Here is a 27490-nt window from a genome sequence, read left to right as displayed (position 1 = left end):
CATAGCGTCCATGCTGTGGTGTGTGTGTGTGTGTGTGTGTTTACCTTCCTCTCCTTTCTTTGTATCACTTTGCCATTTTCTCCTTCTGTATTGGCCGACACCGATCCGATACATCGGTCCTTAAAGCAATAAAAAATATATTATTATAATTTTTACAGCTGATACTAACCGATATGACCAGAGGACACTCACTTTCCCATAATTTGACCCCTAACCCTCCCTTATTTCGACAAAGTGCTCCTATTTTGAAATCCACCGACCAGAAGTCAAGGGTTTACGTTCTTCTGACTTGACATGTGCTAAGCTTTGACCGGCAAACCAACCACCCCATTCGAATGATATCAATGCACTGAATGGGAATTTGTCTTATCTTTTCAGAGCATTGAATGGTGCAGTAGCCGAGATACTGAGCTAGCTTGTTGTCACAACATTGATTGGGAGAAAAAGTAGCTATGCCATATGAAGTATGGGGCTGTTAAGCATGACATCATTTTGTAGGCAGAGGAGAATTTCTGCCCCCAGTTTCCATGAATCTTTTTACCATTTTTACTATTTACAATTTTTTCTTCTCTTTGTTGTTGAAAGGAAAGTGTTAGAATTATACTTTAGTCGTTATTTTTGTCTCGGATCTGTTGAAATAGCGAGGGACAGAAAATGCTCTGGGGACAGAGTTCTCCTCTGCCTACAAAATGATGTCACGGCTTAAAAGCCCCATAGTTATTGACCATGACGAGGCCAACCCACTGAGTGATGACAAAAACCTACTTCCATCAACGCATTGAATGGTGACAACGAGTTACTGGTACCTCTACCTCAGTATCTTGGCTACTGCAGCATTCAATCATCAGAAAAGATGTGACAAACTCCCATTCGGTGCGTTGATAGCATTCAAAGCCGTTGACTCAACTGGTCTAGTGGAGGTCAGCGACAGCGTACTCACCGGCGCCGTCGTAGTCATCGTAATCCTCCCGGAAGTAATCTTCCTCTGCATCATCGATCTGCTTCCATGGAAACTCCTGCCATGGATACAACTCCTCTGTCTCACACTCCATGACCAGGGAGTCAGGGTCAATGTTTCTGCACGCATGCACACGCACGCACACGCACACGCACGCACACACACAGATAACATTTAGAACACAGATGGTTACTTTGTATCTTGATTGATTGATTGATTGATTGATTGATTGATTGACTGATTGATTGAAGACTTTATTAGAAGTTTGCATAGGAAAAGGTACAGTTTCATGACGGTTACAGTTCCAGACATGCAAAAAGCCCCAAGGTGAAAAAGGTGACAACCTTTTATGGGGTTAAAATGTGCGAAATTTTGGAACTTTTTTGGGTCGGGTTGGGTGAATTTGCACGATTCTAAGTCGGTTAAACAGTGACTTACTCATACATATCATACATATACATGCAGCAAAATTGGACTTGTTGCCTACCACCGATTGTTCTAGATATAATAAAGAAAATTAAATCTACATAAAAAATATAATATAGCCTACAGATATAGTTATAGGAATATCCTAATATTTAGGGACTTGTCTTTAATAGACAGTCATAGACAGAGACACAATGCGCACAGTGAGCTTGTAGATCGGCTATTTTCACTACTTCTTGAATAGGCCTATTTGTTTTCTGAGATCATTTCTTAGATCATTTGTATTTTATTTATTCATGAAATTAGAAAAAAACATTCACTTATTTTTTTTATCATGAAATGTTTAGCTTCTTTTGGGAGGGAATGTTTTTTGAAAATGTTTTGAAATAATAATTAAAAACGAAATTTAGGAAACCAAAAATTAAGGAACCCATAAAAATGTGTCCACGACCCACACATGGGTTCCGACCCAGTGTTTGGGAAACAGTGTTGTAAATCACATGATTCATTTTAGTGGATTCTCCTGGCTGACTTTTTGCAATCTAGCTTGCCATCGTCAAAGAAAAGGTTGATCCTTTTCACTTATTAGCTCGAGCTCAGTAATATATATAATAGTCTGTTCTTGAGACCAGACTTTTTGTGACTTGTTGTCTCAGCCTCATTCTGTACTGTAGGCAGAAGTCACAACAATGGCACTCTAGCGTTAGCATGTGGCTATCATCGTAAAATCAACAAGGCTAATAACCGATAATATCACGTCACGCATCGATGCAGAATAGCGCACGACCGCGATGCAAGCGAATCAAACAGCCAACAATTGTACCGTACTGATAAAACGGACGGAGCCGAGAATAAGAAATAAACGCTCCTCTTCTCACTTCTGCTCTGACGACACAACCCCCCCACCCCCCTAAACATTTTTTTAACGAATCTGCACGATTCACACAGATGACCAATTTGGATTCAATACGGCGATTTTCACCGAAAAGCTACAAGTTTGCATGCCTGCAGTTCACTGGTACAAGGTCAACTAAGGTCTGCTTATTTGCACATGAAACCATTTAAGTAGCTCATATAACACTGAATGACAGACGAGTAGCTAGAACACAGTACTATGCAGTAGATATTGTCCGAAAAAAAGAAAAACTAAATAACAGTGAAAAAAATATATACTGTAGATATACAAAGTAGGTTCAGGGGGAGGATAAGGCTGGGCTGTTTTTACCAGTTACGAGAGGCTGCCGCCTGTAAGTGGTTTTTCAGGGCGATTTTAAAGGATGTTAGGGATTACTCCTTTAAGGCCTTCGGTAAGGCGTTCCACATTTTGGTGGTATAGCAGGAGAACGAGTTTGACCCTTTGTTTGAATTGACTCTGGGTTGAACGTGATCTGTGGCGATGCCTCTGGTCTGGTGTTGTAATTATGGACATCCTTAAAGTATGTATTTTGTAAGTATTTTGTCAGGTACAAGGGTATCTTAGTGGTGTAGTGTATCTTGTACACCAGGACCATTGCAAGATGCTGTACTCTGTCATCTACTCTGAGCCACCCACCCACCCCACTCTTAACTGGTAGGTAGCGGTGAGGTGAGTCTTGTTTTCCTCGTATTTTCTCAGAATTTAGTCACACACACACACACACACACACACACACACACACACACACACACACACACACACACACACACACACACACACACACACACACACACGCACGCACCTGTAACGGTCCCTCCCATTGGGGTGGGCATTCCTGTCTCCGCCTGTCGACTGGGCGGAGCCTCCAGCTGAGCAGTGAGGTAACTCCGCCCCCATGGCAGCAGTGGTCGCCGCCGCCGCCTCCTGTCCATTCGTGGACTTCTCGTTCCTGTGCTGCTGCAAGGTAAATGATAAAGAAGGTAGTGTCAGCATAGTGGGCGTCAGACGCCATTGATGCGCATGGGAGCCAAAACTGGAACTGGGAGTTGTGTGAAATGCATTGGAGTCTATGGCAGCCAGCTGGACCATGCTTGTGAATACATTATTTCTGAACGATTGTGTCCTTTGTCAGTTAATCAGTCCATGAATATAAAAAAATGCATATCACAGGTTGTTTTCCAATCAATAGTTTATTTTTATTTATTCTTTTATGTGCACACTGTATACATTTATTGAGGCATCTAAACAGCGGCATGTATCATTTCTGTTAGTGTTGCCAGATTCTGAGAAATAAGCAACCAGGTCTAGGAAACAAGCCCAAAAGAACTAACTATAGGGGCCAAGCACTAGGCTATTATGAGAACTTTAAACCTATATACTATTTACTGCATACATTGACAATAGCCATCCACAAGCTCACAACCCGCCGCAATGCGACAAATTGTGATCTTGTAGATCTGCTATTTTCAGAAGATTTGTATACATTTAATAACCAATACTTTTGTACTTTTACTCATGTAGCCTAAATGTTTAATTCCTGAGTTGAACTTATTATTTCTAAATTGCAGTATTAATTGATTGATTACTTGATTTGCAGAGGCAGTACAGAGATGTACAGTACAATACAAGGTCTACTAAAAGTATTTGGAGCTGTGTGCAGCTCCCTATACGTGGCTGTGTGGGTCTGTCTGTGTGTCTGTCTGTCTGTGTGTCTGTGTGTGTGTGTGTATGTAGCCTGACTTCGGCGCGTAACTAGTGCCGCACCATTTACGCCACTCGCGCAATATATACATCAAAATGTGCGGCTCGGCCGGGAATGGTGTTCTATTACCTTTCGTTCCGATCCGCCTTACCATGCCGACGTAATCGGCAAAAAACGACGCTTAATTGTCCCCATTGACTTATAATGGGACAATGCAAGACATCACTTTCAAGTATTTTTCTCTCGTAAACCATAGGAGCTACAGTTTCAAACCTCGGAGAGGAGATTCATAATGATTTTAAGAATGAATCAAAAAATAATTACATCACTCGGCCTCATGGTGGCGCTATAACGGCCCACTTTACGTTTTGCCCCGTAACTCTTGAACCGTGGATCGGAAAATTAAAATTCTTTTTTCCCTGGATTTCTTGGGTCAAGACGCATCTCCCCATATAGGCCACGCCCATTTGCGCCAGGATAGATTTTCCGCCATCTTGAATTTTCTCCAAAACACACCTTTTGCTCCTTTTCCTACATATTTTCTTCAAATGTCACAAAAATCGGTACACATGATCTACACACACACACACACACACACACACACACACACACACACACACACACACACACACACACACACACACACACACACACACACACACACACACACACACACAGCTCCACTTCACACGGGTGTGATTTTTTTTTCAAGAAAGACTAACAATGGCTTGTTTCCATGGGGTCCTTTGTACTCAATTGATCGAAACATTGATAATATTGATACTTGTTGGAGCCAAATTGGCCTTTTGGTTTATTTTGTTTTGATTGAATTTGAATTAATGCTGTGGCCTGGTTAATGACTATGATGTCATGTCAATCACAGTAGATTGGCATTGTTACTCACCATGACAACCATCACAGGGGGTGTTACTGGTTACCCAATTATACCTGTTAGTGGGTGAGTGTGGCAGGTGTGCAATGGGGAAAGCCACACAGTTTTCGACCGTGATCATGATAGCCGTGTGTTGGCTGGTGCGGCATTCAATGTTTGTACTATATGAGATCAAGTGAGTTTATGTTATCTGAAGAATGTGTTAATAAATGGATTGACATATCCAACGATACATCTTTACTCTGGACATTGAATTTATACATGCACGCGTCTGACTTAAGCCTGTACCCAGTTGCCCCTCAGTAGAACCTATTGGAGGCTCTACAATACTTTTACTCAAGTAAACACCTGTCAAAATACTTTATAAACATTAAGGATGTCCATAATTACAACACCAGAGGCAGCGCCACAGATCACTTTCAACCCAGAGTCAAAACCAACAAAGGGTCAAACTCTTTTTTCTGCTATACCACCAAAATGTGGAAAGCCTTACCGAAGGTCATAAAGGAGTGTGGATCACTAGCATCCTTTAAAATTGCCCTGAAAAACCACTTACAGGCAGCAGCCGTTCGCAACTGGTAAAAAGAACTAACCTAGCCCAACCCTACCCTCCCCTGCCCCTTCTTTGTATATACTTACTTACTTACTGTTTTAGACTCTTTTTTTGTTCTCTCATTATTTATTTTCTTTACATATCTACTGCATAGTACTGTGTTCTATTCGTCTGTCATTCAATGTTATATGAGATACTTAAATGGTTTCCTGTGGAAATAAGCTTAGTCTTTTCATGGATCTCCTTTTAGTAGACCTTGTACCAGTGAACTGTACCATCATGAAACTGTACCTTTTCCTATGCAAACTTCTAATAAAGTCTTCAATCAATCAATCAATCAATGTTGGTACCATTACTGAGAACCACTGGTTAAAACATGGTACATGGTTCTGTCTGTCTGTCTGTCTGTCTGTCTGTCTGTCTGTCTGTCTGTCTGTCTGTCTGTCTGTCTGTGTGTTGCTAACCTCTTCATGGTGGTTGCTGACCAGGAGGCCCCCGCCAGAGGCAGACTGTCCGTGTCCGTCCAGCTCCACCCTCCCAGTGGCGACAGCGCTCAGGAGATCCGTGGCTTCTTGTGCAGACGAAAAGAAACCTACAGAAACACACAATCATGGCATGGGGTGCATCACTACACATTAGCTGTCTTTGTTACAAACATAAACCCCTTAGCAACCTTTGACCAGTTCTAATCACTAGTTCAGTGGCTACTTGCCAAAGAAGATTGAGAACGGACTATTTATCGAGCATAGACACAATGTTCTAGTGTTGGGCTGGTGGGAAGTGTTAATTTAAAGGAGCTATAGTCAACTTTTTTCAATGTAGGGCCGACACTTTGTTTACATACTAGTCTATAGACTAGAATGTAAACAAAGTGTCGGTCTGACAATGGCCAAAATGATTATTTTATCATTATTTTACGCTTTTTGTGGTCATTTTTGAATAGAATGTATGAAGCTTATTTTTTATAAAATATATTCGAAACATTATTTTTATTTTAGCATCCGTTTTTCAAGAAAAGGTTGACTATAGCTCCTTCAATGGCCCGGATATTTATAGTATCTGTTGAAGATTGGCACGCCATGTTGGGTGTAGCGTTTACAACCAAGCCAAAGCTATGCATTTTACCACTAAGCAGCCATGGCAAATGTCTCCCTTCACCACAGATCATTCCCCTTTAGCAGACTGGCTGTTTTCTTTCTTTTTTTATCAATCTTTAATCGCACGATTTTTGGATCCCACTCTCCCTCTGCCAACCTGGAGAGAGCCCCGAACTGAGCTCAAGCTTCCTTCAGTGCATGAGGAGTGAACAGGCCACTTCTTATCACCTGACAGGGGGAGCTTCCCCGGTAGGACGTAGCACGTGGAAGGAACACGTTATTCCAAACAGTTCTTCCCCCCTCCATCGGTCACCAGCACTTTCGCCTATGTTTTTTTCGCCTACATGGATTTGGTCTTTTCGCGTGGCACTTTCGCCGTGGAGGAGAGTGTTTTTACCTAACCTGTCTGGCCGTTTCGCCACCGTTGAAGAGCCATTTCGCCTATGCTCAATTCTGCTGTCAGACTGTCTTATGTTTGCATATTATCCCGTTGTCATTTAAATTTAAATATTATAGTGACTGTGACAGTGGTGTCAAAGGGACCGTACCTAAAACTAATGCTGTGATGTGGGGAACATAGAGAGGGGAACATAGAACCTGGGGAACATAGGGTGGACCCCGTGTCAAACAGGGTAACATGTCTGTCCTTAGGTCGAACACCCTTAAAGTTATACCATGTAACTTTTTTTATAAAACAAATCTTAAAATTGTCCTAACTGTTAAATCGCTAAAGTTTTAGAACACCCACTCCGTTATTTTCAGCTTCTGAAGCCTTCTCTTTATATGTTTTCTTCTTAGCAGTGACAGGGGCGGGATTTCGCGGCAAAATGACGTAATCTGCATCATCTGTATACGTTGTGTATACGTTGACCAATCACATCGCAGATCATACACACATGATACACTACCGGCCAATCACAGCTTATCTGCTCTGGTCTTCAGGAAGCGCCTCCGCTCAGCTACAGTGTTTACCATGGTGAAGGATTTTAACCTCTTAATCCCCAAATCCTGGCCAGAAAATTACGTTCTACCATGCGTTCTACCCCTCCACGGTTTACTATCGGTCGCGGTGGTTTGCGGCGCCGCTCCGGTGGTCCGCGGCGGTGGTCCGCGGCGGTGGTCCGCGACGACTCCGGCCGAAAAAAGCAATACCGCTACTGACCACTAGTTTAGCAACTTACACAGTATAACTTTAAATTGCTTTGGTCCGACCACCAAAACCTAACCTTAACCATAACCTCAGTAAAACTATGCCTAAACCTAATCCTAACCCTAACCTCAGTAACTGTGACGCGGGTGATTATCTAATCTGGTGATTATCTAACCTTTTTAATTATTTGGACTCACCTGATTCCAATAGCTCTAATCTGTATTAATGTGATTTCTATGGGGTGTTTAGGATAGCCATGTGTAATGGTCACCGTTTGACAGGTGAGGTAACACCACTGTCATGCAAACATGGACAATCTAAGGCAGGCGAAATGGCTCTTCAACTGCGGTGAATGGGCCAGACAGGATATGTGAAAAGACTCTCCTCCACGGCGAAAGTGCCATGCGAAAGGACCAAATGCATGCAGGTGAAAAAAACATAGGCGAATACGCCTGACACCCCTCCATCAGGCGTCATGGGCCAGGGGACGGGGAGAACATGCAAACTCCACACAGGAAGGCTCTTTCGCCAACCCCACCGGCTGCTTTTTTTTTAATCTCCCACTTTGCATACAGGAGCAATTCAAGTAGAAAGAAATTAAAAAATCACACCCGTGTGAACCGAGCGGTGGTCGTTGAGGCTGTGCAACAGCACTACTGGGTGGGTGCAGCGGGGTTAGTGTGCTTTACAATGCTGTAGTTTCTTCACACACTCTAATTTATTTGACCCTAAAACATTCAGTTTGTTAATAATAATAATAAAATACTTGACCACACATGCTGACCCACCCTTCCCCCTTGTGTGTGTGTGTGTGTGTGTGTGTGTGTGTGTGTGTGTGTGTGTGTGTGTGTGTGTGTGTGTGTGTGTGTGTGTGTGTGTGTGTGTGTGTGTGTGTGTGAGAACAACAGCGCCCCTCCCTTAACATGTGTGGTCAGAAAAGGTACTGCAGGCTTGAGGCTACATACACGGACGGCCGGACGGACGGCCGGACGGATACCCACACACACGGCCACGTATAGGAGACGGTGTGACCACCGCTCAAAAAGAGCAGGATGTACCTGGGAAATTACCAAGCAGGGAGTTGGATGGAGTAGCAGCCGCTGGGGGCTGGTCACCGGCCGGCAGGTCCGGCTGTGTGTAGTCCCAACTCTGGTCGTTGTTGTATTTGACACTGAGGTTGACCTGCTTGGAGGAGGAAATGCGCAGCGTGCAGCACCCGTTGTAGATGTTCTGACCGTCCAGGATCTTGTGGAGAGGGGAGAACATATACAGATACTTGTCTCAGATTTGGTAAAGTTCATTAAAGAATGTATCAATCAGAATGTTATTTTTTATTATTTGACAAGATGTCAGTCACAACATTGATAATTAGTGGTCTAGATCTAAGACTCTCTGAACCCGGCATTGGTCCCAAAGACCTGGCATTGGTCTGGCTCTGGTTCCACAAGACAACACCACAAGACTGAACTGAATGAGGTTGCATTGGTAGCCAGGGTGAAATGTGTCTTACCAGTTTGGACCTTTGGGCGTAGCTGGGATCGCTGTACTGGAGCAGGGCTTGGAACTGATTGTTCTCGGTGAAGGTGATTATTTTCATGACTATGCCAAACTTGGAAAAAATCTGGGAACAAAAAGGATAACAAAATCAAACCCAGTTTGAAGTGAGCGGTGCATTTGAGCAGTACAATACAAAGGTTTCCCCCTTGTGTTTAATGAATTACTACTTCTTCGACGCTGAAATGCATGGAACCAAATGGACCCATATGTGTTGTGTGCGTGCAGCTTTAATTGTCCAGGGCACTGAATGCTTGTTCCACATGAGCGAGAGAGAAGGAAATGAAGGAATTTGCAGGCGACGCTGAAATGCATGGAACCAAATGGACCCGTACGTGTTGTGTGCATGTGCATTGTGTGTTTGTGCATGTGCATTGTGTGTGTGTATGGCAAAACCGGTGTCGTGTCATTTCATCACTCCCATCAGAAATGCTATACATACATACGTTCATACGTTCATACGTACGTACATACACACACACACACACACACACACACACACACACACACACACACACACACACACACACACACACACACACACACACACACACACACACACACACACACACAGTCAAGCATCTGGAGCATTTGCACCGCTCCAAAAACATCATTTCAATCATTTAAACCATAAAAACAGTTAACTGGAAGGTGCGTTACAGAGCTCAACAGTGAGGATTGTGTTACCTCATTCAGTAAGTCCAATGTGACGGGGTGTAACATGTTGTCAATGGTGATGTGGAGCACTGGGCTGGGAGCTGCAGACAGGTCCTGCTGGACATCAGATCTGGGAGAACCACCCGAGTGGACCGTGTTGCCAGCATCAGTGTTGAGCTCTTTGTGGTTGGAGTACTGGATGAGGACGGGGACGTTACGGACGTGAGGTCTCACTGTGTCAGTGGAGTAATAATTCATCATGGTGATGGCTGCCTCCACTGTACCCATCTCCAGAAACGCCTTAGGCGGGGAGAAAACAAAGAGACCAGATGAAAGAAACACAAATGTAAACCATTTCCCTCCATGGTTTGCTTTCCTTGAGTAAACAATGTATATCTAAAAACTCATCAAAATGATACATACTTGGAACGGATTGCAATTATTTATATAAACACAATTGTTTTCATTCATCTGTATGAATGTTATACATATACAGTATATTAACTCTCTCGTTGCTATCAATTAAATCTCTTTGAAGGTCCAAGTTGCCATGGTCCCCATAGACTTCCATGTAATTCATAGTGCACGGATCATGCACGCCCATGCCTAATCATGCACCACGTGTGTGCACGCTGTTCACAGCTTTCAAACAAAAGAATCCGCTTGGAAATCCGTTCAGGCATTCATGAGAAGGCAGCCATTATGTTTTCTTCAAATGTAAACAAACATGGCTGCCATGTTTGAAAGATGGGGTTGGTATGGGGGTTAAACATGCAATTTCGCAATCGCGATCATGCCTAATACATTTTTTGAGGTCCAAATTTTTTTTGTGAAAAAAAAAATGTGTTTGAAAAAAAGGCTCAAACTCGGGAAACTCGGGGTTGGCACAGGGGGGGTACCTATACAAACTCAGGAAACTCAGGATTGGCACCATATGGGTTTAAAAATAATCTCAAACTTTCCTAGTTTCCCTTTAATCATGCATTTTCAATTTTCAACGATCAATTGTGTCAGTCTGTCTCAAGAGACTAGACAATACCTAAACCGATTGTATTTCGGAGCCTTTTTTGGCTCGTCATCTTACCTGATTCTTTCCCTTGAGTGTAAGGATGTTGGTGACCTTGCCAAAGGGCTGCGCCAGGGCTTTGATCTCCGTCTCCGAGGTGTCGTTGGGCAGCTCACTGATGAGTAGGACACGAGACGGAGGGGCCTCCTCCACCCGCAGCTTTTTACTGGCACCGTCGTTGGAGGTTGCATCTGCAGGCAGTGCAATCATCACACATCACTAGCATTATGGTGTCGCTTGATTTTCCCAGATTAGATCGTCCACATTCGGCTCTAGCCTACTTGAACATTTGTGAATGTATACATTTAGACAGTCTATGCTCTATGGTGTGTTTCAATTACTTGTCTTCTTTGTAGATTTCAGTGAATAGGCTTTATTATTGTTATTTGTCATAGCTGGCCTGGGAGATTTTTGTTTACAGAATGTGCATGTTCCACTGTTCAAAGATATATTAGTTTGACAACTAACAAGAATATATTAGTTTGACAACTATCAAGATTTCATGATCATGACAGCCTAGGTATTCATGCAAGGCAGCCCCTCCCTCCCTCCCTCCATTCAGAGTTGGTCGGAACAAACTCACCACTCAAACTGCTCATGCCAGAGTCGGGAAGCTCATCTGATCCTATCTGCAATGAAAATAAGACAAGAGACCCGGTTGTCAAGTGAGATGTCAAGTGCCCTCCCATCTAGTTAACCTTGCAGCTGCAAACAACTTTATTTGAGACGGCCAGAAAGCATGCTAAGTTCACTGTACTACATTTCTGGTGTGAAATGGCACGAGGGACCCGCACAAAAAGACCACCCTAAAAGTCGGCGTGAGCTCTGCGTGCCCTTTTGCGAGGTTGGAGCCGTGAGCACCTGCTGACTCAGTACTCTCCGCACGCCCCTGCAGAATATATGCATTTAATAGGTACAATTAAAGGAGCAATACTCACCGCTTGGGTGACTTGTCTTTTCATCGTCTCACTCAGGATTTCCTCAAACGCAAGCGAGACTCCTAAGCTCTCTGCCTAGAAGAGGAGGACAATAAAGTTGTTTCCTCAAAACAATATTTATTTTGTTGTGACTTGGGGCTGCTCCCCAGGCCAGTGTAATAACTGGATGTAAACTGAGACCTTCGGTCGCTATAAGGTTTCTGTTGAAGCATGAACTGGCACACATTCACAATGAAGACAACTATTCTACTCAGTCAGTTCAGTAATGATATGGGTTATTGTGGAACATCTTCCCTCCATTAGCATAAGACGTGCAACGTACATAAAAAGTAGGAACTAAAAATTCCCAAAAGGTAGCACATCCAAAACTTTAAATCAGTAGAGGACAAAGTACTCACTCATGTACAAACTTTCTGGTGTGAAATTGCTGTAACCTAACTGTAGGCCTAAGCAGCAGTTTTATGGAGGGGGAAAGAAATCTCGATTTTGGTGCTCTGCCTCACTCCTTCAAAAAAAAAAAAAAAAACTACAGTGCTCTTCCGAGATGAGTTTTGCAAAGGCCAATGTGAAAAGGGTGGCATTTGTTCCTTGACCTAGTGGGGATGTGCGTGCAGATTTTCTGGGAAATCACAAGCTGCGTTTATGATTTGAGGCATTTTGTTCAAAATTGACCAATCCTGCAAAGTTTGGAAGCCAATGATAGCCAATCAGGATGGAATGTGGAAAATCGGACAGATCCATGTCGATCACCTGACTGTAGAGATATACTGTCTACTGATTTGCGTGATTTCTGGACAAAGGAGTGCTGTCCAAAAATGAGAGAGATATTCTATGATTGACCGCTAGTTGCGCTGTTTTCCCCCCGTCAGGTACCAAAAAGATTTTTTTCTCCATTGGACCTCATTAATTTTCCCCTTTGATTTTCTAACCTTAATAAACATTGTCTTAAATACATTATGGTTCCTGTCGCTAGTGAAAAACTGCCTTTCAATCACCATTCACCACGATATGCGTTTTGTGCAAATATGGTCTCATTTATGTTAAAATTGATGATAAAGTTGCGGGGGGCGTGGCCAACTAAACTGGCTCTGTCTGAGACGTTCTTCTTCGTGTGCTTTATTTCGGGAGGCTCTACGCCACATTCTCCCATGTAGCCCTGCGGTTGCACGTGACAGTTGGCAGTCAATAGCATTCGAGATGGTACCTTTTCTCAAAATGCTTCATTTGCGCTGCATAGAAACCAATGGCTTCGTACTGTCCATATATTTTTACAGTCTATGGCTCAGACCTACTCTAGATTGGATACTTTTTGGTACCACGTTTAGTACCACTTTCACACCACTCTAGCCAGGTCCTTGTAGTGGAAAACCTGGCACAAGTGGGTGGTGTGGAGTGGTGTGGTGTTGGGCCATGTCAGTGGAAAAGGGGCCTTCGGCCTGGCGGAGACAGTAAATCAAATATTGTCATGGCAACGTGCATACCAAAAAGCCAAGGAACCAGGCAAATAAACATGGCCGTGGCTGCATGTCAGTGGGTGTGTGAGCCTGTGAGGGGAGCTCTTGTTGATACACAACAAAAGGTTAAATCCCACATAAGGCATGAGACATGGAGGCGCAGGACTCCTGCAGGAGAAATGAACAATTATAAAAGAGGTCTCCTGCAATGCAAAATGCACTGGTAGGCATATGACAAAACCATTATTAGTTGGTTAATAAAAGGACTAGCTGACGCTGTGTTTATTTCATTTAACACCAATGAGTGAAGCGTTGTGTTGCACTGTGTTGTTACTAGCCTGCTACTACAGGAGTGAAGGAGTCTGTTGTGCAGGAACCGAGCAATGAAAACAAAACAACCAAAGATAGTAAAAAATGAAAACGCTGCTGCTCACTGACTGGAAGAGACGGGACCTCCGTATCTACTGCATAGTACTGTGTTCTATTTGTCTGTCATTCAATGTTATATGAGATACTTTAATGGTTTCCTGTTGAAATAAGCTTAGTCTTTTCATGGATCTCCTTTTAGTAGACCTTGTACCAGTGAACTGTACCGTCATGAATCTGTACATTTTCCTATGCAAACTTCTAATAAAGCCTTCAATCAATCAATCAATCAATCCGTCTCTGGACGGCGACCGAGTATTTCCCATAGGGTATTTCCCGGTGAATCTGTGCGCAAAGGTGGGAGCCGATGGGCAAGGAGGGTTGCGAGCTTATGAGAAACAACTAAAATAAGACCTTAAAACCTGGCGAAAACAGTTGCGTGCATTAGCGGAAGATGACGATAAAGGAAATCATTTAATGGAAAACATTAAATTAACTTCTGAAAAGCACACACGGCCTTAAAACATGGCAAAAACAGTTGCGTGCATTAGCGCAAGATTAGATGAGGATAAAGGAAATCATTAAATGGAAAACATTAAATTAACTTCTGAAAAGGCTTCACCCACCTCGAGTCTATTTCAGCCTACTAAAAACTAGTGAACCGCGATCTTGCCACACGTGAATAATTGTGGTTGTAAACAATAACACAGACAATATAAATCCTTGTTGTGGGAAGAAAGGATTTCATCATGGCCCCAAATAACTTTTAAATATCTTGCAATTGGCGACGAGTCTCTTACCAAATCGGCAAGATTACATTACATAACAATCAGTGTTGCCGTGGTCTTGGGTCGCGCGCCCCCGGCGACCCATATCTTTTTTCAGCCGGGGTTTGTTTTAACAAAGAAACGAGCCTATATGCATATCAATAGACCTGTATAGTAGGTGTTGAGCGACTTTGCGACCCCCCAAACATTGAATCACCACTGCACCACTGCATAACATAATACATAAAAGCTAAGCTATATAACCTCTCCATCATCAGCAATAGTCAGTGGTTTATGTCCCCCACATTCCCAAGCCCCCACCGTTGCGCACAGATTCACCGGGAAATACTCGGTCGCCTCTGGACGGTCTGGCAGGCTGGCATGACAAAAACATTATTAGTTGGTAAATAAAACAACGACTCACCGTGTTTATTTCATTAAACACCAATGCATGCAGAGTTGTGTTGGACTGTGTTGTTACCATAGAGTATATAGGTTGTTACTAGGAGTCTGCATGCAGGAAGTGGAACGGACGGAGAGCCATGAAAAGGGACCTCCGTATCCGTCCACCGCATGGTCCGCATCATTGGTCGAAACTGAACGTCAATCATTTTGTAGCGCCGTTCCTATTGGATGTCGTAGTGTGGGAAGGCGGGCTGTAGGGAGCTTTAACTTCAAACTGTTGTTATTGTTTAATAACACGTGAATAACAGAGAAGTATATTGACCAGTTGTCAATGTTGTTTGATTGAATAGTATAGTAGTTTGCAAAAAAAAAAGAAAAGAAAAAAAGGAAAGTAGCCTACAGTTCAATATAGCACATACTTTTTGGTTTCAAAGTAGGGAGATTTAGACCATATATTTAGACTCCCTGTCGGCAGGACATTCCACATCTTTTCCAAATGAAAGCTAGATAGCATTTTTAGGTTTTACAAAAAGTGTTTTAACCTACTGGTGCGTGATCTGATATAGGCCTATATTATTGTTTTCTAGATTGATTGCTATGCATTTGTTGTAGCCTATTATTGTTGTTGATGTAGGCATTGACATTATTATCTTTGCTTATTATCTTGCTTATTGTATTGATGTATTACCTGCTTATTGTAAATCGCGCTGGATTAAGAGAGTCTATGCCTAAATATGTAAATAGCAACGAATTTAACCCTATGTGGAACTGTTTGAGATAGTTTCTCTACTGAAGAGGAAAAAAACGTCAATAAATGACCCCAGATCCCCCCCAGAAAACAGCACCACTGTTGTGTATGAATCGAATGGAACAACTAGTTATGCCTGGAGCAACGTTGGAGGAAAGTTTGGCTCAGTGTAGTAGCCTACCACCACCAGAGAGTAGCATTTTACTGCTTTTAGGTGTGTGTGTGTGTGTGTGTGTGTGTGTGTGTGTGTGTGTGTGTGTGTGTGTGTGTGTGTGTGTGTGTGTGTGTGTGTGTGTGTGTGTGTGTGCGTGTGTGTGTCTGTGTGCGCGCGCGCGTGGGTGCGTGAATGTGAGCTGAGGGAAGACTGCATGTCTCCCTGCTGCTGACCATTCTGTATCTCACTCTGTATTCAAAAATGTTGCGATAGACAAATGCATTGTTATCTTTACTCTGAAAGCGAGGTTGCAGGTTTTACCATCTAAACGTAACCTCTCCATCTGGTTTCCAGGCAATCATGCTCCCTACTGTATACATCATGGTCACGAACAAATAGCTGAAACCACGTCCCACATCTTAAATGGGTGCCATGTATTATACAGATGTATTATACAGGGGCCTCTACATAAGTAGTATAGGCATGACAGAATAGTGGATTTGATATCAAAAGATATCTCTTCCATCTTCAGGTCCTACATCATGCTTTATAAGCGCTCTACTGTGAAGCCGAGCATGTTTAGCCTGTGTAATGATGATTCAGTGTTCTCTAACATTTCAGCTAACACCCCTGATGTCATTGTTGTTAATGAAACCCATAGGGAGGTGTTCATTCTCGAGGTCGGCTGTACCTTTGATTACAGCTTAGAGGAAGCTTAACCAAAGTGTTAAAATATCATCAGTTAGAGCAGACCATCGCACAGCTAGGCTACAGATGTAAACTTTTTGGTTTTTATCAAAAACTTGTCTCTCCCTCTCTCCTCTCTCTCTCTCTCATGGCTCTTTAGCCTTTGTAAAGTGTCTTGAGATAACTTGTTATGATTTGACACTTTAATAAAATTGAATTGAATTATCTTTGGGAGCCTAGGACACGTGCACAAGTTGGGAGGGGCCTTCAAATGGCCGGCCTCTCCAAAAGGAGGGCCAAACAATTAGCAAGGTACTACTCTGTATCAGCTGTTATAGGAAGTCGCTCTATTTGGAGGAGGTGTTGTTATCTTTACCCATGATTGTTGTCTGCTGTGCTTGAAATGTATGCCAACAGTATTGTATGTAACAATGTTCTGCCCTACATGCACTTTGTAACTGTCTGTTTTCCTAATGATCTGACTGCACTGATATTGTTGATGTCCTTTGTACGAGGCATTCTTGTACTTCTGCTTAAGTGGACATAAATAAACATTTCAAGTGTGTGTGTGTGTGTGTGTGTGTGTGTGTGTGTGTGTGTGTGTGTGTGTGTGTGTGTGTGTGTGTGCGCGTGTGAATTAAATAATATGACTTTGCATTCCTTGGGCTAAAAATGTTCCCCACAAAACTGTGAAAAGCGATGACTCATCACTAAACCATCATTTTGTGGGGACGTTTTTAGCCCAAGGAATGTTTTGTGCAAAACAAATGCTTGCAATGGATTCAGAATCATGACAAACCCCAAGGTAGACCCCTCACATGCTACTTAAAGCAGATTTAATTCTGGGTATTTTCTTCCTGTAGTAGGCCTATAGTGTATAGAAAGTCAATGGGAGCCCAACTTGCAGCTGCTGTAAAAAAGGGGTCCCCTGTTGATGACTGGGACCCTACAGATTATGGAATAACATGGAATAGATACCATCACTTAGCACAGTGGTTCTCAACCTGTGGGTCGGGACCCCCAGGGAGGTCCCCAAATGATTTTGCGAGGTCCCCAGAAAATGATAAACTTAATGTGCAACATTGTTTTCTCACTCAACAGTAAACAAACCAACTAAAGTGACAATTTAAGGACGTTTTAATACCTCTAAAACGACACCATGACATTGGCCAAATTGTCAAATATTACAGGCAGAAATTGTGATGTGACGCGTTATGAGCATGTAGATCTGCTATTTTCACAATAGAACCGTGTTATACAAAATGTAAAGACTTAACTCTTAGTGCTAGTCAGGGTGGGTTGGTCAGTTAAAATATGATTATTTTGGGGGTCGCAGTCTAAAAAGGTTGAGAACCACTGGCTTAGCAGAGGACCCTAGATCGAGAGCTGTACTCGAAACAGTAACGCTTTACTTAAAGGTCACCTCTATAATAAATTATAGTATGTATAATCGCTAAGGGTTTCGACCACGCCACAAGCCAGGTTTAGGCTGATCTGGTGCATATCAGGAGCGGGACTTGAACATGCCTTTTTGAATGATACTTTATCAAGCAGAAAACCTGATATTTTTATTTTTGACTTCAATGACTTCAAATCAAATAATATTTACAGTATTTGTCTGTCTTCAAACAAATTACAAAAAAATAGAAAAATAAGAACTTTTTTTTTACATTCAAGTATACATGTTTTGCTCAGCACAGTTTACATGTGTCAGTAGTAAATAAAGGTCTCACCAGTCACTGGCACAGGATCACACAAAAAGAAACAGTCAGTGTCTCACTGCACGTGCACAGCTCAGTTTTCATAGTCAAACTCTGTGTGATAGTCAGTTGAATGTCTATGCCTCTATTTCTCCTCAAGGTACCACAAACATGGGTTTTCAGATCAATTAGATGTGCACACTACCCATCTACAATCTATAGCCATGACCTGCTAGGCGATCAAGAAGAGAGTGGGGCAGCATTGGCTCAGGGGTAGAGAAACCGTCATTAGAACACTAGGGTTCCCAGTTCGAATCCGGGCTCCCCCAGAGTTAGTGTCGAAGAGTCCTTGAGCAAGACTCTGAACCCCTAGTTGCTCCCGGAGAGCAGGTCGGCGCCTTGCTTGGTTTCCTCTGCCATCGGTGTATGAATGTGTTTGTGAATGGGTGAGTGTAATGTACAATCTATGTGCGCCTTGGATAAAGGCACTATACAAATTTACCATTTAGAGACAACTGTGTCTCCAAGGGCAACACGTTCTCCACAGTAGGGCTTCATGTTCTAACAGTACCCTGTCTCAGAATCACAAAGGAGGTAGGATTTTATGCCATATTTGACAGGGTTTTTGTGTATGTGTACTTTAAAAGTACACATACTTTAAAAGCTAGGCGCCCACGCGTTTGGTTGATACATTTCACAGAATTTGGAGAGTAAGTAGTCTACGACTGGGCAGACTTTGTACGGCTTAAGACAATCAACAACCGTTTGAATGCACTGCATTCATAGGAGTTAGTCCGAACAGCAATATACTGGAGCAGCTCATCAGTAAGGAATAGCTCAAGAAAGTCAACAGGTTGATCTGAATCAAGAGCAGCAGCACCATTGATAGGTCCAGGAGTTGCTGTGAAAGGAATGTCTTTTGGCTTCCAGTTCTTTTCAGACCACTCAGGAGGATCTGCAGCTGGAAGGCTTACACCGTGCCTGCAACGACCTGCAAATTATAGAAATACGAAGTTACCATAAAATACATATTTTAGTACTGTCCATATGTCCGTATGAGGATGGCAACACCAGCTGCAGCCACCACGCAGTGATGTTGATGTTTTTATTTGTGTATATGTTGTAGAGAGAAACAGATCCCGACAAGCTTTATGCTTCTCCCTAGCCGTTTTTCAGGGTCTTGGACAACTAATTATACTTGATTGATATTGATTGCAACAGAAGGTCGCAATTTAGTATGTGAAACGGCACATGCTGACTCTGTCTGGACGTGTACACTTTTTTACAGTTCATGGGTTTGCTTCTCTGACATCATGTTCTGACATCACTGTTAGAGTGTCAGGGGAACCACTCTAACAGAATCCCTTTTATGCCCATATATCAACAGGACTTCATATGGGAATGCCCATATATGGAGGCCACATCAGCCACATGTACCACACTAACAGAATCCATACATGGCCAAGACAGCCCATACTGTATCTGTGTGGCTGGTTCTACAGACAGGGATCTCCATGTATGGGCATAAAAGGGATTGTATGTATGATGTCAGATGGCATAGACGTCATAGGACTTTTCACTTAATGAATAACTGAGTATGCATGTTTGGGCTCTCACAGCATATCTCCATATACAGTACATGGATCTCCATATATGGGTACCAGGGGTATCCATATATGGGTAACTGGTCCGATATACATCACGGGCCAGATGGCCACGACATGGTGCGACCTCGCCATTTAGGGTGAGGTCGCCCTGAGGCATCTTACTAGTATTTATGAGGATTATGGCTATTATTATTGTAAATAGGCTATGTAAACCACATGAATTGTATGTGTATATATATTTACATATTTTTATATTTGTCCAAGGAAACTGAAAGAAATAAAGAAAAAAGTACTTACCTTTACAGAACAAAGGGGTTTCTTCTCCTACCGCCACGTCTTGATTGCCAATGATAACTAATCTACCAATCTGGGAGAGGAGAGGAGAGGAGAGGAGAGGAGAGGAGAGGAGAGGAGAGGAGAGGAGAGGCATTTTTTAACTTATGTAATTGCACAAAAAGGTTTTTCTTTTATTTCACAACTCCTTGGAAAAGCACTTCATCCACCATACCCAACATTCCAATCATTTCTACAGTGGTTTTCAACCTTTTCAGGTGGCGTCCCCCAAAATAATCATATTTGAACTGGGGACCTGGGATTTTACACTCCTTCTCTGATGTTATCATGTTTATAGTTTGTCGACTGTTGAAAGACCTCCCTCCTACACTCAGGGTCTCTGCCGCGGGGTCCCCTATAGGGGTATGGGCAGGTGCAGGTGGGGCAGGTACAGGTGGGGCAGGTGCAGCTCGATGCTGCTGAAACCTGTTGACACTGTACATAATATACTGTATTATATTAATCCTGTTGATAGTAGGGGTGTGAAAGAATATTCTTTATTCGAATATTCGTTCGAATGTTAACAATAAAAGAATATTCGAAAGTAAAAAATTGAGCTTCTAATTAATTTATATTTAATTAAAACAAATCTACCGCACTTCTCGCGAGATTCTGGGCGCATGGAACGTTAAAAGGTGGCTGGTCTCGCAAGGCAGAAGTCTCCATTCGCTGCTGCAAAAGTGTGCTGATCTACAAGTCCACAATGCGTCGCTGATCCAATACGTTGTGGGCTTGTAAATTAAGGGTGCCTATTTAGCAACACCGTCATACGGCGAAGAATAAACCTCCAGCTGCTTAACTTTCCCTTCACACTGTCACTGGCCGTCCGCCTCGCAGTGCACACTCAGTGCTTTTAAACTTGCTTACGTTGATTCAGAATGATTAACGAGTCAAGCTGAAACGGGCGACTCATTTGGTAGTGACGGGAAGGCAGACAACGAGACTTCTCCACCGAAAACACAAAGCATGGATTTCTTCTCTCACCGAGTCAGTCTCCCTCTCCCCGCACGCAGCCACGGTAACGGTAAAACTCCCTCCGTCACACTCTTGTAGACTAGGCCTACCTAATTTGGTTCAAACCAAAACATAATCCATTGGTGTGATTATAATTGCTCGTTTCATGTCGTGGCTGTTCCAACTCCATCACAGCTGCTGTGACGCTTCGCAACGACGATGCGATGCTGGCAGCTGCTCTTGCTTTTACTAACGCCAGGCACGTGCACACAGACATCAAACGGGGCTTGAGCCCCTGCCCTTTTAAGAGAGAATTGTCCACCAAAATGCCCTTTTAGAAATGTCAGCCCCTGCTTCTCTTAACATTCTTTGCACGTCCCTGACCAACGCAGACCTGCACGACCGCCAGTAAAGCGATAGAAGCGACTGTCTACAGTTTACAGTTTAGGCATTTAGCAGATGCTTTTAATCCAAAGCGATTTACAATAAGCAGATAACACATCACAATAATAAACAAGATAATATGTCTGTACACCAACAGCAATATAACAATGCAAATAAAAGAAATAATTAAAGAAAAAGGTTTCTTAAAAAAGAAAAAAAAAAGATTAGAATAAACAGCTTCGAAGTGCGAATGCTTTGAATTATTAGAATTATTTGAATATTCAAATTTATTCGAATCAACGGTGGATTTTAGAGGGAATATTCGAATGCTATTTTTGGCAAATTTTGACAGCCCTAGTTGATAGCCTATATACACTATACAGTATCTATCAATATATGCTTTGGCAATAGACATATAATCATTCATAAAGTATTGGTATTAACTGGTCGTATACTGTACATGTTAACTCTGTCTCTCCGAGACCAAGTGCAGTTGTCCTGTGTCCTTTTCTTTTTTATTGCATTTTATTATTTTCTTTTTACAAAATAAAATAAAAACACATTTTGTGGGTGTGTGTGTGTGTGTGTGTGTGTGTATGTGTGTGTGTGTGTGTGTGTGTGTGTGTGTGTGTGTGTGTGTGTGTGTGTGTGTGTGTGTGTGTGTGTGTGTGTGTGCGCGTGTGTGTCTACAGGTGCAGACTATTTGTTTATATATTTGGCAGCCTAGGACATACCCACAGGCTGGTTGTTAGAGGGGTTCAACAACTTGGGGTGCCCAAAAAAAGAGGCAAAAAAGCTGTCAAAGTATCATCCGCTATAATCGACAGCCGCCATATAAGGCGGAGACGCTACTACTTATACCTGTAGAGTACCAAGTGACTTGCTATTGTATCATGAAGACATATGCCATGATTTTGTAAATGTAACTTTACTGCACCTTTAATATTTATGTCCTTGTATGCATCTCCTTTGTGTGGACATAAATAAATGGTTAAAATGTGTATGTGTGTGTGTGTGTGTGTGTGTGTGTGTGTGTGTGTGTGTGTGTGTGTGTGTGTGTGTGTGCGCACAAAGGCGCATCATGCTCCTCACCTCCCGTGGTACTCAAAGTAGCAGGGGTACAGACACAAGGGCACGTTTCTGCAGCCTTGGCAGACGAACTGTGTCTCCTTCCGCATTTCCTTATTGTTTTTGCAGTGCTTGCATTTGCGGTACGGCCTCGCCTGCTTAGCATTGGGTTTAATCGGCACCATCAGGTGCCCAGCAAAGTCCACGTCCCTCCTACACTCAGGGTCTCTGCCGCGGGGTCCCCTAGGGGTATGGGCAGGTGCAGGTGGGGCAGGTACAGGTGGGGCAGGTGCAGGTCGTGAACTGCCTCCTTCCTCACAAGCTGCTCCCTCAACCTCTGCTTTCTCAACCACAACAGTTCTCCGTCTGGTCCAGGAGTACATCACAGCATGGATGAACTTCCTCATGGTCCTCGGGCGGGCCCGGTTCTTTGCCGTGTAGAGGATGAAGGCGTTGACCAGGGCAATCTGGAACAAGTAGACTACGAACTTGGAACTCCATTTCTCTGTCATCCTGATGCAGGGGTAGTAGGAGATCCTTTTGTCCAGGCGATCCACCCCGTTCATCCAGGCGTTGTAGTCGACCACGCAGGCTGGCTTCTGCATCTGAACCCTTTCCTTGTGACCTCTCTTTTTCACCATGACAGTCTTCATCTCGTCCTGGTGGAGGGTTGTGATCATCCTGACGAGGCGTTTGTCCCGCCATGCCAGGACCATTACGTCGTCATTGTGACAAGACACTGTTTGCCCTACTGCCAGGTCAGTCTCTCTGACGTCTCCGATGGATGACGGTTCGCCCCTGCGCACGCGAAGTGTGCCGCAACAGTGCATTTTATGACCGAGGAGGAGTCGACACATTTCCACACTATTGTAGAAGTTGTCCATCCACAAACGATAGCCATATCCTTCCAAGCCGTCAATCAAGAATTTGACTGTGTCCTTCAGGTGACAGCTGATACCACAGTAGGGCTTCATGGCGTAACAGTAGCCTGTCGCCGACTCAGACAGGATGTAGCTCTTGATGCCGTATTTGATGGGCTTGGCCGGGTTGTACACTCGAAACCGCAAGCGCCCACGCCACAGGAGCATGCCCTCATCGATGCTGATGTTTTCGGAAGGCTGATACATTTCCTTGAACTTGGAGAGCAACAGGTTCAAGACGGGGCGGACTTTGAAAAGCGGGTCATTGGCATCAACTTCCCGATTGTCACAGAAATACAGAAACCGCCAAATCAGTTGGTATCTGTTGCGCGACATGGTCTTACTGAAGTATGGGATAAATGTTGCTTCATCCGTGGACCAGTAATCCTGCAGGCTTGGCTTCCACACCAGGCCGGTAAGGAACATCAAGCCAAGAAAGTTCTTCAGCTCCACCATCGTAAGGGGTCTCCAGTACTTCGCCCTGGAATGTGGGTGCTTCTTCTCTGCCAGAGCCTCAATGCAGCGGTCAGCATAAAGGTTGGTGTGGTCCACGATGAGCTGGAGCACCTCTTGGCACAGGAACAGCTCCGCAAAGTCAACCGGGTCGTCTGACTGGAGGGCCGCTGCGGCGTTGCGAGGACCCGGAACTGCACTGAACGCAATCTCCTTGGGGCTCCAGTTCCTCTCGTTACACCAGCCCTCCTCCGACCGTATGGGCCTGCCAACAACTGTAAATCATAGAAATACATCATTACTTTCGTAAATGACACACAAAAGTAGTGAAAATAGCAGATCTACAAGCACACAATGCCTCGCGATATGAGGCGTTGTGTGCTTGTAGATCTGCTATTTTCACTATTTTAAATCATTTTTAAAATAGAGGGCTCGGTGATTCAACTGAAGAGACATTGACAAATTCCAAATATCAAAGTGTGATGAGCAGAATAAAGTTCTCACCCCTCTTACGACAACTGGATGGAGTAGTTGGAACAGTAGGCAGGAGCGCCTTCGATGGTGTGTCTGAAATCCCAGTGAAATAGCAAATGGTAAAAATCATGTGCAACAAATCAATTTGTAATAGATGATCTAGATTAGAACGATCTACAAGCTATTTTTGGTGAACAGACGTGGTGCACTGTAGAGTGAAAAAGAGCGCCCCAAGTACAGTGCAACTCAGGTATAGAGGACTAAGTGAAATGCAGCAGTTATCCTACTATAGACTGGGAGCAACTAGGGGTTCAGAGTCGACACTAACTCTGGGGGAGCCCGGATTCAAACTGGGAACCCTTCGGGAACCTCCGTGTTCTAATGGCGGTTTCTCTACCCCTGAGCTAATGCCGCCCCCATAAGTATATAATGTAGTAACGAGGTGTTGCGACTTTATTACGTAAATTATACAAGCACTGAACAAACAGAAATATGTTTTTATCTAACTACTACAATGCAAGCTGGCCTGGGTTTATATTACCTTCAACACCGGACACTGAAGCTCCTCCATGCTGAGGCTCACTCTCCTCTGCCACCTCCTCTATAGTCACACAGTGAAAGGTTTGGAGTTTGTAAAAAATCAATATACATGTCATAGGATCATGTAAGTGATGTGCACAAAATCAAATCAATAAAGAATAAAGCATGTCATTCTGGTCCATAACTTTTATATAAATGATACACGCATTGAACAACAGAAATGTGTTTTTTCGAGTACAATGCAAGCTGGCTTCTGTTGTGTTTGTATTACTTATTATTTTACTAGACAGTACCTTCATCACTGGACTCGAGTCGTGCACGCCGAGACCCGCGCACCACCTCCCTCTCCTCCTCCTCTTCCTCAGACTCCCAATCTGAAAATGAATAGTATGTACTGTGTTTTTATTTCTTGTGATGATATTGAATTTTGTTATTTTTCCTGTCATGTTTTATGAATTGAATACTAGAAAATCGCGGCCGCAGCGCGGCCGCTCATATCTAGAAATTGCGCCCTAACGGGCGCTCATATTTTTTTTTAAAAAGTTAAAAAAAAAAAAAAAAAAAAAAAAGGAAAAAAAAAAAAAAGTTGATGGTCAGCAAAAAAAAAGAAAGAAAAAAAAAAAAAAAGGTGATGGTCAGCAAGGAACATGCGTTGTTGATTTTTGTATTATGTTTTTTAGACAATTGAACAACTGCTGAACGTGGAGTTGCAGATGCAAGACATACAGACATACAGACATACAGACAGACATACACACTACCGCGTGATTACAGGTCCAACTGGGAAAGATGGATAACCACGCCCCGGACTCATTTTTGAAGCTTGTGATTGGCTGAACCGGACGTAGGGAGCGCTCCATTGTAGTCACTTGGACCGCGCGAGGTGCACCAACACCCAATTATCATGGCGTTTATCGTGCGCTTGCCCAGGCCTTACGGCCTGGGCATAAATATAACGATTGCATTCACCACGGCTTCGTAACTCGCGCGGCCGGCGCGGCCCTGGCCCGCTCTTCGCGGCCACTCGCGCCTGCGGCGCTCGGGGGCGAAGAGCAGGACCAAGGTCCGCTGGCCTTCGCGCCGCTTGCAATGTCGTGGACAATAACTGTGAAAACGAGCGCTCTATGCCGTTTCCATCCATCTTTCCCAGTTGGATCCGTAATCACGCCACACTACCCCATTCTGATTAGGTTGTGAGGATATAACCCATACGGAAACAAGACAGCATAGGGATTTATTTGTGCTTCCTTTTTTAGACTGGAGTGTTACTGTTTGCATTTCTGCCTAATAAAGAATTCAATTCAATAAAACTAAACCAAATCAATATAATGGATTGCAGGGTAGCACCCACTACCTGTAGTAGTAGGCCTGCTGCTAGGCCTACTACTGCCAATGTATTCTATGAATGATGAATGATATATAAAAACAAGAAATCCAACTTAGGATCTAAGTGGATCTAAGTTATATGTTATAATACATTTGTACAAGACTTTGAATATCTTTGACACGATTATATGAATGTCTTCTAAATCCTTCTTCTAAATCAGTGGTTCTCAAGCTTTTTCATGTCAAGGACCCCCAGAATTATATGTCTTTGGCCGCGGACCCCATCTCAAAATGTGTTGTTCCAGGGACCACCCACAAGCAAATATTTGAGTTACAAATGTTCACTTTTAAAAAGATATATTCAAAGACTTGAAAAAATAAATCTAGATTTTTCAAAAATAGCAGATCTACAAGCTCTCAGCATGGCACTCGGTGCCACGCTGTGAGCTTGTATATCTGCTATTTTTCAATAGTTAAATTTGATTTAATCTAAAACACGATATTTCACGATATCAATTCTTACCAATGGTGGCTTGGGACCGCTTCTTCTTTTCCACTGACTTTGGGAGCCAGTCGCCATCACCAACACCATCATCATCATCTTCATCATCTTCATCATCCACGTCCATCTGGAGGTTAGGACACTCCAGGTCCAGGTCGTTGGAGTGTCCTGGACGGCTTGCCTTCCTGCCACTACGGCGACGCCCAGCAGGACTCTCATCCACTGCCTTATCGGCGTCTTGGTCTCGAACACGCCGACTAGAGGCTTGACAGACAGTAAAAGACGTTAATTCAATGTTGGATTTTGGTCAGGTTGTTTATTTATGGTTAAGGTTGAAAATGCTATGGTGATTCAAAGTATGACTGTCTGTACCCGCTCTTATGCCTTAACTTAAAGGCCTGTCCATATTGTCTCCGACCACCAAACTTTTCGTCAGAGTTTTTGTAGTTGAACCGGACCTTTCCGACAGAAGGTTTGGTGGTCGGAGACAGTATGGACAGGCCTTTAAGTTAAGACATAAGAGCTGGTACTTGAGACAATCAAAATAAAGCCCTGTGACTCTATGACAAATGGGCCCTAACGCAATTGCGTTGTATGCATCACGGTAGTTACGGCCACCAGGCCGAAAGGCATGGGGAGAGACTATATTTTCGCCTTCGTCCGTCAGCAGTTCGTCCGTCCGTCTGTCACCAGCTAATCTCCGGGGGCCTTGGCCAGGTCTCTGCCAAACTGTGCACAC

The 27490-nt window shown here is 43.4% G+C and overlaps 1 protein-coding gene across 1 annotated transcript in view; it reads right to left on the bottom strand.

Annotated features, from left to right (window-relative positions):
- Positions 1 to 27490, bottom strand: part of LOC308300257 (uncharacterized protein) — a gene marked incomplete at its 5' end in the record, with an annotated part of 45884 nt that overhangs the window by 11035 nt on the left and 7359 nt on the right. The window contains 15 exons of the mRNA XM_080744077.1: positions 45 to 119; positions 941 to 1077; positions 3103 to 3257; positions 5912 to 6039; positions 8753 to 8939; positions 9205 to 9315; positions 9936 to 10205; positions 10990 to 11162; positions 11555 to 11600; positions 11910 to 11984; positions 20161 to 20164; positions 22561 to 24184; positions 24925 to 24984; positions 25217 to 25297; positions 26773 to 27015. Coding sequence (XP_080600203.1) covers positions 45 to 119; positions 941 to 1077; positions 3103 to 3257; positions 5912 to 6039; positions 8753 to 8939; positions 9205 to 9315; positions 9936 to 10205; positions 10990 to 11162; positions 11555 to 11600; positions 11910 to 11984; positions 20161 to 20164; positions 22561 to 24184; positions 24925 to 24984; positions 25217 to 25297; positions 26773 to 27015 — 3369 coding nt within the window. The remainder of the gene's footprint in view (positions 1 to 44; positions 120 to 940; positions 1078 to 3102; positions 3258 to 5911; positions 6040 to 8752; positions 8940 to 9204; positions 9316 to 9935; positions 10206 to 10989; positions 11163 to 11554; positions 11601 to 11909; positions 11985 to 20160; positions 20165 to 22560; positions 24185 to 24924; positions 24985 to 25216; positions 25298 to 26772; positions 27016 to 27490) is intronic.

The sequence above is a fragment of the Nannobrachium achirus genome (assembly GCF_963921795.1).
Source record: "Nannobrachium achirus genome assembly, chromosome: 2".
NCBI lineage: Eukaryota > Metazoa > Chordata > Actinopteri > Myctophiformes > Myctophidae > Nannobrachium > Nannobrachium achirus.
The sequence above is the reverse complement of the archived record's forward strand: the minus strand, read 5'-3'. Positions and strand labels throughout refer to the sequence as shown.